The 12,771-nt window shown below is 38.4% G+C and overlaps 1 protein-coding gene across 2 annotated transcripts in view; it reads right to left on the reverse strand.

The window, feature by feature from the left end:
- The window catches only part of SUSD4 (sushi domain containing 4), a 66,996-nt gene extending 58,762 nt beyond the window's left edge, over window positions 1-8,234 (reverse strand). The window contains exons 1-2 of one of the 2 annotated variants that reach the window (XM_087934059.1): window positions 7,976-8,234; window positions 7,009-7,209 (exon numbers count right to left, since the gene is read on the reverse strand). In XM_087934059.1, the coding sequence (XP_087790185.1) occupies window positions 7,009-7,174 (166 nt within the window). In that variant the 5' untranslated portion in view covers window positions 7,175-7,209; window positions 7,976-8,234. The remainder of the gene's footprint in view (window positions 1-7,008; window positions 7,210-7,975) is intronic. The other variant, XM_087934051.1, reaches the window with a different exon arrangement.
- Window positions 8,235-12,771: the final 4,537 nt, after the last annotated feature.

Below are 12,771 nucleotides of genomic sequence, written 5' to 3' on the forward strand. Positions count from 1 at the left end.
ACTCAGCCTCTGTCTTATCAGATAAAACTTATTCTTCTTCTGCCATTTCTTTCACATAAACTATTCACAAAAGTATACATTGCAGATAACACTCTTGATATTAACTTCTGATTCCATATTTCCAAAATATCCATCAGCATTTCCAGTGTTATATTTAATCATAATCAGGTTTATGTATTCTTCTCATTTAATTAAAGCCTTTAGTTCCCTCTAGTGTTCAAGATTTTAAAATTGTTTACATCTTTTTTCTGTTATAGAAAAACACGCAAATCAACTTTCCCATGAAAAGAATTCTTTATAATTAACTCCAAGATCTTATTTAAAATTTATCTGCATGTTCAATCTATTTATAACTGTATAAAATCAAAGTCTTAATTGCATTTTTTTCTATTTATTTCATTTAAAAAAAAACAATTTTAAGCTTTTAGTTAAAATTTCTTTCATTAAAGTTTGAAAGCATTTACCTAGTATTTTCAACCTTATCAATCCAAAAGTTTTTAATAGCTGAAAAGAAGTTAGTAAGCAATTTCCAAATGAGATTAGAAAAGGAAGTATGGAAATGTAGTGTCCTTTTAAAGGCACCAATTATGGTTTGAATAGGATGGCTATTCCAAGAATTCCTAGTGCTCAAAACTGGTTGTAGATTGCTGTCTTGAGGTCTCCTCATGAGTAGCAATGATCTATAGCACTTGTAGGCGATCTCCCATCCTCTTAAGATGTATGGTGGCTCAGTGGCATAATGATGTTGAAGATGGTCTCTGCTCCAGCAATTCAAATCCTAGCACTATGTAGCATGGTGAGCTCCTATCATTCGCCTCAGCTTCTGCTCACATAGCAGTTTGAAAGCATGTTTTATACAAGTAGAAAAAAAGGTACCACTTTTGTGGGGCGACAAGCCAGAGCTTTGTATGGCAGTTAGAATCCTGCTGTCACTTCCCGGAAGCAACACCCATTTGTGAGGCAGCTTTGGTGGAAGGAGAAGGACCTTGGAAGATGCCACAGGAAAAGCCACTTGCCTTTTTCTCTAGTGTGAAGTTAGCTTGCCTATTTTGGTATGCCATGGAAAGCATGTAAGCATGTACCCAACAGAGCTGGTAAACAGGTCGCCAACTATTATTCTGCATTATCGTTGTAATCACCTGGCTAATGTAACAACACCATATGCTAAATAAATAAATAAATTTCATCACCTCTTTGTTAGAGAGGTATGAAGAGCCAGTCTACTCACCAGCTCTTCATTCTTTATAGTCATTGCCTCTGCTTTTCACAAAGCTGTCTTCAGTCCATAATTTCTTCCTCTGGAAGCCCTGTGTTACAATGTCTGTCTGAAGCCGAAATAGTCCAAGAATAGCTTAAGGTGCTCCAGTCTGGATGTGAAGTTTTCTCTACTTTTCAACATGTGCAGAGCAGGGAACATAGATGTGTTGATACATGCCAGGGAGGTAGCTGGAGATGACTGCATTCCATTCCATGCCATCAATCTTGTGGCTCCAAGTAGTTCTGTTAGTTTCCTGTGGGATCACCCTCTTCAGTCTGGTTCCTGTCCCTCAGTTTTCTTTTGGCTGTAAGAAAAACAGGATCTCTTGCTTCTGCAGCCATTGTTTTTAAAAAGTGGATTTGTGAAATCTAGAGCACAAAGCCTAGAAATCAACCAGTCTGTGTCTATAATGGATTGTAATTGAAAGCGTAAATTGAAAAATTCATCTCTTGTACTTCTGTAGCCTGCCTGGCAGGGAATTCCCTTCCCTCCTTGCTCCCTCTCCTCTCCTTATGTTGCTAGGATAATTTACAGCTTCTCCACCAATCAACACAGTAAACCCCTTTTCTCATCTATAACACTTCAGTAGCACTTATTCACTGGCTGAACCTTGTCTGCACAAATCTGGAGGACCACTAAATACCAGCAAAGAGAGAAGCCAAAGTTTCAAGGAATAGCAACAAACAAATCATTCAGCAGTGCAGTGGGAAAGAAAAAGAGCACAGTGCATACAATGACCAGGGAATTGCATATTGCCACTAGAGACGATCTTTCACATGCTGAATGATGTAGGGCATGGTTGGAATTTCAGCTGAGAAAACCATCTTCCACATCAACCAGCCCTCAAAATGCTACACATTAAAGTTACATGGACAGCAGCACAGCACAAACCCATTCAGAAGGCTACTCTTTGGGAAGGCTACTCTTTGGGAAAGGGTACCCTTTGGGAAAACAAGATTTAGGGTGACACCATTTCTTGATGACTCCAGAAAGGAAGGGGAGCATATAAGCTAGCTATATAGATGTGACCAGGATAAAAACTAAGTGGCTCATTTCATAATGAAATTTTATTTGAAAAACAAATGCCAAAACCAATAAGCAACTGCTATTCGATACACAATTTATGTATATTTTCTACAAAATATTCAAAAAGGATTCCTCTACAGTCTATTGCACTTCTTTATCAAATCTGAAGGGCAAGAATATTACCACGCTGAGACTTTTTCTAAAATAGATCCAAAAATTCACAGTAATAATAGTCTCTCACACTTCTCAAATGCCATTCCCCACTTAGAAATCCCAACATTAAGTTACTCATTTCAAAGACTGTCACACTGCTATGTCTCTAAACAAAGTAGGTTACTGGATAACTGGATAACTAAATGCAAAGCACATTATTCACATCAGCCAGCAATGTTGTGGAGCACATTTACTTCTGTATTAGCAGTAAAACTAAGAACTAGTACAAAGAAAGTGATGATGAAGAGCTATAATGACCTATCCACAAGCACAGACTTGCAGTGAGCCCTATATACACACGTAAAGAAAAAATTAATGTACATGACAGAACTTAAATTCTGAAAGTATGTTTTTCTACATTTTAAAATACTGTTCGTTCTGAAATTTTCCAGAACATTCTGAGTATAGTGTATGTACACATAACTGCACACATGTTTTATTTGTCATGGAACATCACTCCCTGAAAACATACATGTTTGGTTTTGTTAATAAATCATAGTTTATGTGTTTAGGATTTATGAAAGACCCTGGCAACTACAGCTTCTTTAACACAGTATCACAGTACTAATAGGTCAAAACAATCTATGGGGTAACCTGATGAATGAAATTACTCTGATGCAAAATAGTATATTACAGAAATTTGTTTCCATCCTGTATTCTTGACACTTATTTTGTATTCTATAAAATATGTAGAATATTTAAGAAAAAATACTTTTTTATAGCAAAGAATTCAAACGTTAATAAATTCCAAATTCCCATTGTTAAAACATCTGGTACTTTTTTGTTGTACTTGTTTTAGTATTTCTCTTTAGTTGCAAGTTTCTTTGCCTTTATTGTACACTGTACTTGCCTAGTTCTTACAGCAAAATTTAGCAATCCATGATGCAATGAGGGTTTTGTTTTTCATCCAGCTTTATTACAGATCCTGACTCTGGTTAGGGCCAAGATGAGATGACTAGCCCAAGGTCACCCAGCTGGCTTCTGTGCCTAAAGAACCCAAGTCTCCATATTTAATCACTATATGATACTGGGTCTTATTTAGGCTCTTTCGTATTACTGATATACAGATAGCCCTCGATGATAAATGGGACCAGAATTTCTATTGCTAAGCAAAGCAGTTATTAAGTGAGTCATGCCTGATTTTACCATTTTTTTTTTTTGCAATGGTTAAGCAAATCATTGCAGTTAATTGAATCTGTTGTTAAACAAATCCAGCTTCCACCCATTAACTTTGTTTGTTGGAAGCCGGTTGGAAAGTAAATGATGATTACATGACCGTGGGACACTGTAACCATCATAAATTCATGCATGGTTGCCAAGTGCACAAATTTTGATTACATTATTGTGGGGACACTGCAATAGTCTTTAAGTGCAAGGTCCAGTTGTAATATTTTTTTCATGCCTTTGCAACTTTGAACAGTTGCTAAATTAATGGTTACAAGTTGAAAAACTACCTGTTCAGTAGTCTTCCAGCATAATTTCTGAAAAATTTTGAAATAAGAAAAAGTATGCATGTCCTTGTGTGCATATATATATTTGTGAGTATATATATGTATACATACACATACTAACATAGATGCCATTATATTCAAAGAATTCACAAAGTACAGTAAGCAGAGGACTGCCATATGCACAGAATGAATAGTGGCAAAAGATCTGTTTTTAAAACTGGGATAATATATATAAGACAGAATAGGATTTCATTCCCAATTAGAAGATTTTATTCCTTCAAATATTGAACTCTGTCCCAATGTGCTGACAACTTTGCAAGCAAATAGAGCATAAAACTCCCACATGATTAGATGAATCCTGAACACACACTTTTAAAGAATAACATATTTGTGCATGCACCTGAAAAAGATAGGAAAGTAACAAAGGCTTGAAAGTGCACCCATGATCTAGCAAAAAATTAGCTGTACTTTCTGGTTCAAATGTAGGAGAGGAGGAAGAACACGAATGATTTTGGAAAGGAAGGGGAGAAGGAAATATCTGAGGAAAATGGACAACAAAAAACAAAACAAAGTGGCATTAGAATCTGAACAAGCAAATGAGAGAGAAGACAAAAGCATAAATATAAAAAGAGATGGGGATGGGGAAAAATTAGAGGTTTTGGATAAGGAAAAAAGGCTCCAAGATGCAACTAATAGATTCTATATGAAGCTGAATTGTTTAATGCAAACAACATTCAAGTGGTGATTATATCAATGCTTTCAATGCAAGAGATGCTCTGAACACATACTCCATCTTACTATGGGACCCTCTGCATTTTTATACAACTGGCCCAAAGAAAGCCAAACTATATCATAACTAAATTCAGGGTGCTAATATATCCTAACTTTACTTTTCTGTAAGCTGAAATGCTTGTAAATTTTTTGTTGTTGTTTGTTTCCTTGGGTATGCTGCTGAAATACTCAAACAGCTTTTGAGGATACTTTGGGTCAAAGCTCAGCTGACTTTACAAAGCTTAAACTCAATTCGGTTTTAAGTTCAGGCCTCATTTCACTGTGATTTCATCAAGAAGCATACAAAAACCCTAATTGAAAAAACATAAATGAACAATGGGGTCAACTTTTTGAGTATCAAACCTTCAGGCTGCTGTTAAACAAAAGCCAGTCTATTTAATTTCAACATAAAAAACTGCATCTGTGTTAACCTACATCACACCAGAAAGCTACACAACTCCTTCAACTAACAGTTTTCTTCTCACTAAATGAGAGGTTCAACATGATCCAATTAGGAAATGATTTATGGTCAGATTGTTCAAAGCATTTTATTGCACTGAAACTAAAAAGAGTTTTGTTTTCCTCACAATCAAATTCAAATTAAGGAATGCATTTCATTTTAGTTTTAAAATGGCCCCAGGAAGAGCTGTTTCCCTTCTGAGTAGCTCAGAGAACATAGAACATAGGCAACCCTTAACATTCAAAGAAATGAGGGTTAAATCTTTTTAGGTGTTTCAAAAAGAGAAGTCTGCAAATATGATATCTATCAGATAAAATGCAACAAGTAGTACAACCAACAATACTATAAAATAAAAACACATAGAAAAGCCAGCACTGATCAATTTAGCCCACATATTAAAAATCAACAGTACAGTTATAATATCAGAACAGCTTAATAAAAAAGAACCAATACAGGATTTAGGACCTTGGACATATGAAGTATCTATAGTAACCTCTTGTCCCCTTGTGAGGACAAGGCACTCTTTTGGTCAGCTAAAGCAAAGATGGACAAGTAACAACAGCCACAGTTACTGAACTTAATAGACAGGTTGATTGGCAGGAATAAAACCAGTCCTTGATAGTGATAGTGTCACAAGCACTTGGACAGCTGCACTTATGACAACTGAAACCTTCTAATCGTCTTCACTGTGGCCCCAGGTAGCTTGAACTGCAGTACTATATGGATATAATATGGATAGGTAAAGTATATATTTGGGACACTTGCCAACATCATTTTTAGAGACTAAAACATTCCTGGATGAATATTTTCACTTTAGAAATACTTGGAACTCAGGACAGCATGATTAAACAAAATGAGGGCAGTGGTATGATTTCCTTTTTCATTTTATAAAGTAGGATCATTCAACTTCCAAGTCACTCAACATAAAAATGCTTCCCAAAAAGATGCAGCAGCTACTTATCAATGTCTGGCCAAATAAAAGAGACAACCACTAACTCCTAATTATTCTCTACATGAATTTATGTAGCCTTATCCTTTGGAAATGGACAATGTACTACAATATTAAAGCTCAGTTTTAAAAGAAACCCAATTTTAAAGAAAACTTTGCACATGAGTGTGTCCCAAATACAATATTAAAACTAAGTGGAATTTTATAATCATTGGAGGATTTATTAATGTGGATTGAAAGATAACTTTTCTGCAGCATATATACCGAGTTTTTTAATACGGAGAGCAAAGAAAGAATTGTTCCAGAGAGGACGAGTGCATCCATCTCTCTCTCTCTCTCTCAAATAGAAACAGAATTATTGCATTATTTCTTACTTTCTAGTGAGAAGCATCAGAGAAGAAAATGAGGATGAACTTTCCTAGCCCTATTTTGAGTATCTTTGAAGGGTAACAATTCTTTTACAGCTTTCTACATGAAGTATCTTCTTCTGCGGGACTTTATTTATTTTAAGGAGGACCTTTTTAACTTACCTTGGTAGGATGTAGCCATTTAAGAGGTTGCTCCTCCAACGGATTTGAATGGGAGGAAAACACCTTTTTACCTTCAAGCCTTTCTCTTTTCACAATCCATTGACTGGAGAAGCAGCAAGGCGGGCAAGGCTGTGGGAGGATGTTTCCCCGCTTCAGCATTTTGTGCCCATCAGATCAATAGCCAGAGGCTGCCTCCTCCGGCGCCAAGGAGGACCTGCCTGTCAGAAGCAGCCTGAGCTCTCTCACCCCCTCCTCCCTCCTTCCCCATAGCTGGGCGTTTGATTTTTTTTTATCTATATATATTTTTTTATTTTGCTACCTCTTGTCACATGAACCAGCCGCTCACTCACCGCCCGTGATCTGTGCAGGGCCAAAGCACAGCGCCAGTTGGAACCACAAGACCACCAGGGAGAGTTTAGACTGGCAACGCTGAAACAGCGGTGGAGGCGGCGGCGGCGGCGGCGGCTGCTCCTCTAGGAACGGATCCCGGCTGTTCGGGTTCATTCCATGATACATCTTTCATCCGCAAAGGGCATCCGGATTGAAACGGTCTGCAAACAGAGCAGGCAATCTGCTTTAGCTGGGGGAGGCGGGAAGGGGTTGTTTCCTCCGCGCAACTCCCCCCCCCTTGCTCCGATCTAGACTGGGGGAGGGGGGCGCCACACTTTTCTTGGGCTTCTTGCCCGCAAATGGAACCGAAGCCCCCCATCCTCCCCAGCCCCAGTTACCCCCATTCGGCTCTTCTGCGCTCCCTGCTGGCAGGATGGGAGCACTGCGGTACAAAAAGAAGAAGGGGAGGAAAAAAAAAAACCGGTCTCCTAAAAACAATTCTTCCCCCGCTTTTCGGGTCTCCGGAGATGTGACGGATCCACGTCGCAAAACGCAACGCAAAACGCAATTCTTCTTCTTTTTTTTTCCTCCCCGGCACAGGAAAAAGAAAAAGAAGAAGAACCCGGCGTTAACGGACACGCCGGACTTGTTTCCACGTCCCCCCTGGCTGGCGCTCGGGTAGATAACAACACGCCCCAGTTTTTCTCCAACTGAACCCCCCCGCCCCCCCCCCGCAACCACCTCCAGTTCCTCCGAAGAGAAGCTTGGTCATTTGCAAAAGAACACCCCCGAGTATCTCCTCCTGAGGTAATATTAAAAAAAAGAAGAAAAAAAACGAGAAACGGGACGGGGATGGAAGCAACGCTGCAAAGTTCACGTCGCACCTTCTTTCGCCCCCAACCCCTCCTTCGCCTCATCTTTTTCGCCTTCCCGCCCCCGCCCCCGCCGGCTCTTACAGGGGACCCTTTAGGCTAAGAGAGTCCTTACCTTGAGGGCTCGCCTGCCTGCATGGAGCCTCCGTCGTTTTTCCCCAGCCGGGGCGCACCGCCACTCTCGGCCGGTGCTCCCGCCCGGCCGCCTCCGCCGCACTGCCCTCGGCTGCTTTAGCGGAGGAGGACGGAGAGACACTCGCGGCGCGCGCCACCGCTCGCGCTCATCCTACCTGGCTGCAGGGGTGGGCGGGGCGAAGAGCCAAAGGCCCTCGAGGCTCCGGCGCCGGCTGCAGCGGCTGCTGCCAATGGGAAGGCGGAGCGTGCACCTGCTCCTTCCCGGGCGGGGGTGGCTGGGTGGGCGGGGGGCGGCCGGGTCTCTCCGCCAATCTGGCGGGCGGAGCGCGACAGCCGCGCCGCGTTTTCCCGGTGATAAATGAGCCACGGAGATGGTAGCGACAGCAGCAACGTAAAAAAAAAAAAAACTTCCTTACCTCAAAGTATGGGCGTTTGGGAAAGAACAACAATATCTGGGTAATAATAATAATAATAATAATAATAATAATAATAATAATAATAATAATAATAATAATAATAATAATCATCATCATCATCCAGCCATTCCATGTTAGGCAATAGTATTATTGGCTGCGCTTTAGCGGTTGTCTGAATAAGGCAAGCCCAGATAGAATGACTCGAATTACAGAAGAATTCTCGTCGTCTCCCTTCTTGCTCTGGAGGTTGAATCCTGCATGAAAGGGTTGCATCGCCTCTTGGAAAGCGCAGCAGGATCCAGATGTGCACTTCTCTTGAGTAGACATGCATACTCTCTCTATATATATATATTCCCCGAAAAGGGGGATTGTTGCCACCTTTCCCCAATTGAATAGGCTGATGCACGAATGGGCTGATGCTGGAAGTTCGGTGTTAACTGAGTCCTGTGATGTACACAATGTGTTTATGTAAATAAAGTATTTGGTTAAGCATCAAAAAGCCTCAAGATAAAACGACTTCATAATCAGAAGTGCACTCTTGTGGGAGGGACTTCATTTGTTTTCTAAACAATAATTCCCCAAATTAAAGAAGAAACTAATTAAATGCATAAATCTCAACTCTTGATCCCTTCAGTTTTACTTTTTCCATCTAAAAAGAGTAGCTGAAACAGTGAATTAAACGTTACAGGCCGAGAAGATTCTGTAATCTGGTGGCTGAAAAAATGTCCCCTAATTGAAGTTAAATGATGATTTGTAGTATGTATGAAAATTAGACTCAAATGGAGTAGTTTGCCTTTAAAGATATGCAGGCAAATATCATTTTCCTTTTTGAGTAGTTTATAATGTTTATTGCATATTAATCATACATATACATTATTCATTTTGAAATGCTTTCTAGGATATATTTTTAACTTAGTTTTCTTTACAATTTGATGTTTACAATTAAAATGTGGATTTTGAATGAGTACTATAATGATTATTTGTGCAGTGCTAATAGCATTCCAGCTATGTGGACAGAATGTATGATTTCCTAAGGTATGAAAAAAAGGGGGGTGGGACCTTTGAAATCTCACAAAATCAATTTGTAGTTATCCAGGTTGAGATTGTGGTGATGAACAGTTGCAGCCCTTCTGAAAATCATAAACAACATACACAGAAACTGGAAAAGATGAACATACTTCTTTCTAAACAATATAGTATGGATATAGCAATCTTAATCAACTGAAGCTTCTAAATACTGTACCTGGAACTATTAGTGTGAGAATAGTTGAAAAATGTTTCAGGTTTTCAACTGACCCGGGATGGGTAAAGAAGAAGGGGGATTTACTATAGGACAATGGTAAACATTGTCTTCAGAGAACATCAGGAAACCACCACGGCCAACCCTGGAAGTTCATGCTGGCTTCAATCCTTGATCTTCCAGAGGGCATATTTTCATTTGAACCCCAGTACTTCTCCCCTTCCATTCCCCCTCCAGTATCATAGCTTCCCTTTTATTTCTTTATTTTTCATCTTAAACTGCAATTTTGGAACATTGCTACTTTGTTCCCATGCTTTCTTGTTACAGACTGAAAGAAAGTTACAGATTGTTGCCTATTGTAGCATCAGAACTATAATATATTATCAGGAAAAAAAACTGGTGGAGGGGGAGAGAGGGTCTGTGTTGGTGTCAAATGGACTACAGATTATGCATGAACCAGCAATCCTGGACTAGGTGAACAGAGAAAAAATGTCAGGAACATTGGAACCAATTCAACTGTAGACTGCATTTTCAAGCTACAGGAATGGGAAGAGCAATAATAATGTTGCCCTAGTCAGGCTACAGGAGTGAGCAGGCCAAAAAGCAATGAAATAACCAATGAGTTCAATTAGTAGCCATGTCCAACTGACCATCAGCCTAGCCCTGTTACCAACCCTTTCTGGGGGAAAGAATAGGAGTGCATTAACTTTAGGCTGCACTGCTATGTATTAAACATAGACAGGTAACAACATAGATTATTATTATGCCAAGAAAAACAAGAAATATAGCAGTATGTTTTCTCACTTGTATAGTTGGACATGTAAAACCCCTAAAGTACAATAACGCATAATACAATTCAGAAAATTTTAGGATTTAAGTTCGAAATGAAATCACAACTTTCTTACAGATATAATGTCAGAAGAAAATCAACAAAAAACATAATTTAATGGCTGCTCGGAGCAGCAAGAATAAATTTTGCTCAACATTGAAAGAAAGGTACAATTCCAATAATATCTGATTGGGAACTTAAATCTGGAGAATACAACAATGGCAAAACTTTGATACAATCTGCAGCAGTTCCTTTTCAATGTTACACTCAATTATGAAAGAAAAAAATCCAATCATTTTATGCTTGTAATATCAATATCTTAAATTGTAATTAATATTGATATATTTTGTCTCTTGTCTATTTCCCATATTTGTAGTTTTCTAAATAGGATATCAATAATCTCCAATTAATATTTAAAAACATCACTGTCTTGAAACAATATAGTGTATCAAGATTTGTTATAACAGAAAGAAGGAGGAAGAAATATATCATTTATAGGATTTATGACAGTATTCCAACTGTGCAGTGTTCTTGGATTTAAAAGGGAAAAACTGCTTGGAGCACACAGAGACCTGATATAGCACCTATCAGTTTAAAACAGCTGTGGGTTTTTTTTCTACATCTGCAACACAACCCCAGGAAGCACACATCTGATTTAAGGAGTTGTCAACAGGTGCTACAAGTGTTGCCATGCACACTCCAAAGAACTTCCCTTTGAATCTGAAGCATTGCACAGCCCTACAGCACAAAAGTCATAAATCATAAGGATTTAAAATTTCTGATGATAAGATGCAGAATGCCTATCTTCCAGACACAGGTGCTTTGTGCAAATAATGATGAGGATGGGGATGATAAGGATGATGATTGGTCCATATAAATGTAGATTAAATATATACACCTGAGCAAACATTCTCTGGAGAAATTGTAGAGTAAAAAGCATACTCAAAATATAGGGCCCAATAAAGAAAACTGTATAAAGTGTATTTTTATAGAGACAAATAAGGCTGCTAATATCTCAGACTGAAATGCTGCACTGAAACAGTGGTATCTCAAGATTTACCAAAAACACACATTGATGTAAAAGGAGGAAAGAAATCCTTCCTTCCTTCCTCTGTTTGACACCTGTGCTCTAGGGAGATGCCTTTGGATGATGGCCTCTACTTTAATCATAGAATGTAAGATAGAGATCCTGCAGTCTAGACTTTTATTGGCACAAAGTAAAAAACAAAGTAGATAAAAATGTAGTCAATTCTATAGCTCCACTTCCTAGATCAGACATGTGAAGCATATAACTAAGAAAATCAGCCCTTCATTCTTTGGATGTTAGATCAAAATCCTAAGATAAGAATAAAATAATTGTATTAAGGAAAAAGAGGATGAAAAATTCCTTTTGCGAGTTTAATTCTTTACATGCAAAACAGTAACAATAAATATGTAATTCTATTAAAATCACAACATTTCCAAAGACTCTTCAATCAAAATTCTATAAAGGAAAATTTTAACTTGGGACAGATCACTGAGTGGAAGTAATATAGGCAACTGCCAGACAGAGATCCAATAATCTTAAAACATACAATACTAAACTTCCATATATAAGATAAACGTTAGAAACAATAAAGATATTGACTAGTACACAAAAATATTCATCTTACTGTGGTATTAACTAGATATTTATGTACTATATGTCTATCCAACTCACAGTTCCTTTTGGATCAGAATTCTCTTTCTCATTCAATTCTAATTTTACTTTGATTTTCTGGAAATTTGGGAACAAGATATCTTCTTTCAATCTTTGGCACTTATTTTATTCGTCAATTGCTTTCAAGATAATAGGTATAAGTAAAAACATAGTTATGAATACATGGATACATATAAGAAAAATAAAAAAATATAAAAAATATAAAAGAAACAATAAGACAGGGACGGTAGGCATGTTGGTGCACTTATGCACAACCCCTACAGACCTCTTAGGAAAGGGGTGAGGTCAATAGTAGACAGTCTAAGGTTAAAGTTTTTGGGGTTTGGGGAAAAAAAACAGAGAGTCAGGTAGAGTATTCCAGACATTGACCACTCTGTTGCTGAAGTCATATTTCCTGCAATCAAGTTTGGTGCGATTAACCTTGAGTTTGTATCTATTGTTTGCTCTTGTGTTATTATGGTTGAAGCTGAAGCATTGACAGGTAGGACATTGCAATGTATGATTTTATATACTATACTTAGATCGGACCGAAGGCAGCATAGTTCTAGGTTTTCTAGGTCTAGAATTTCGAGTCTGATGGCATAAGGTATTC

This window comes from Pseudonaja textilis, chromosome 1 (assembly GCF_049901715.1).
Source record: "Pseudonaja textilis isolate UNSWEBS1 chromosome 1, rPseTex1.2, whole genome shotgun sequence".
NCBI lineage: Eukaryota > Metazoa > Chordata > Lepidosauria > Squamata > Elapidae > Pseudonaja > Pseudonaja textilis.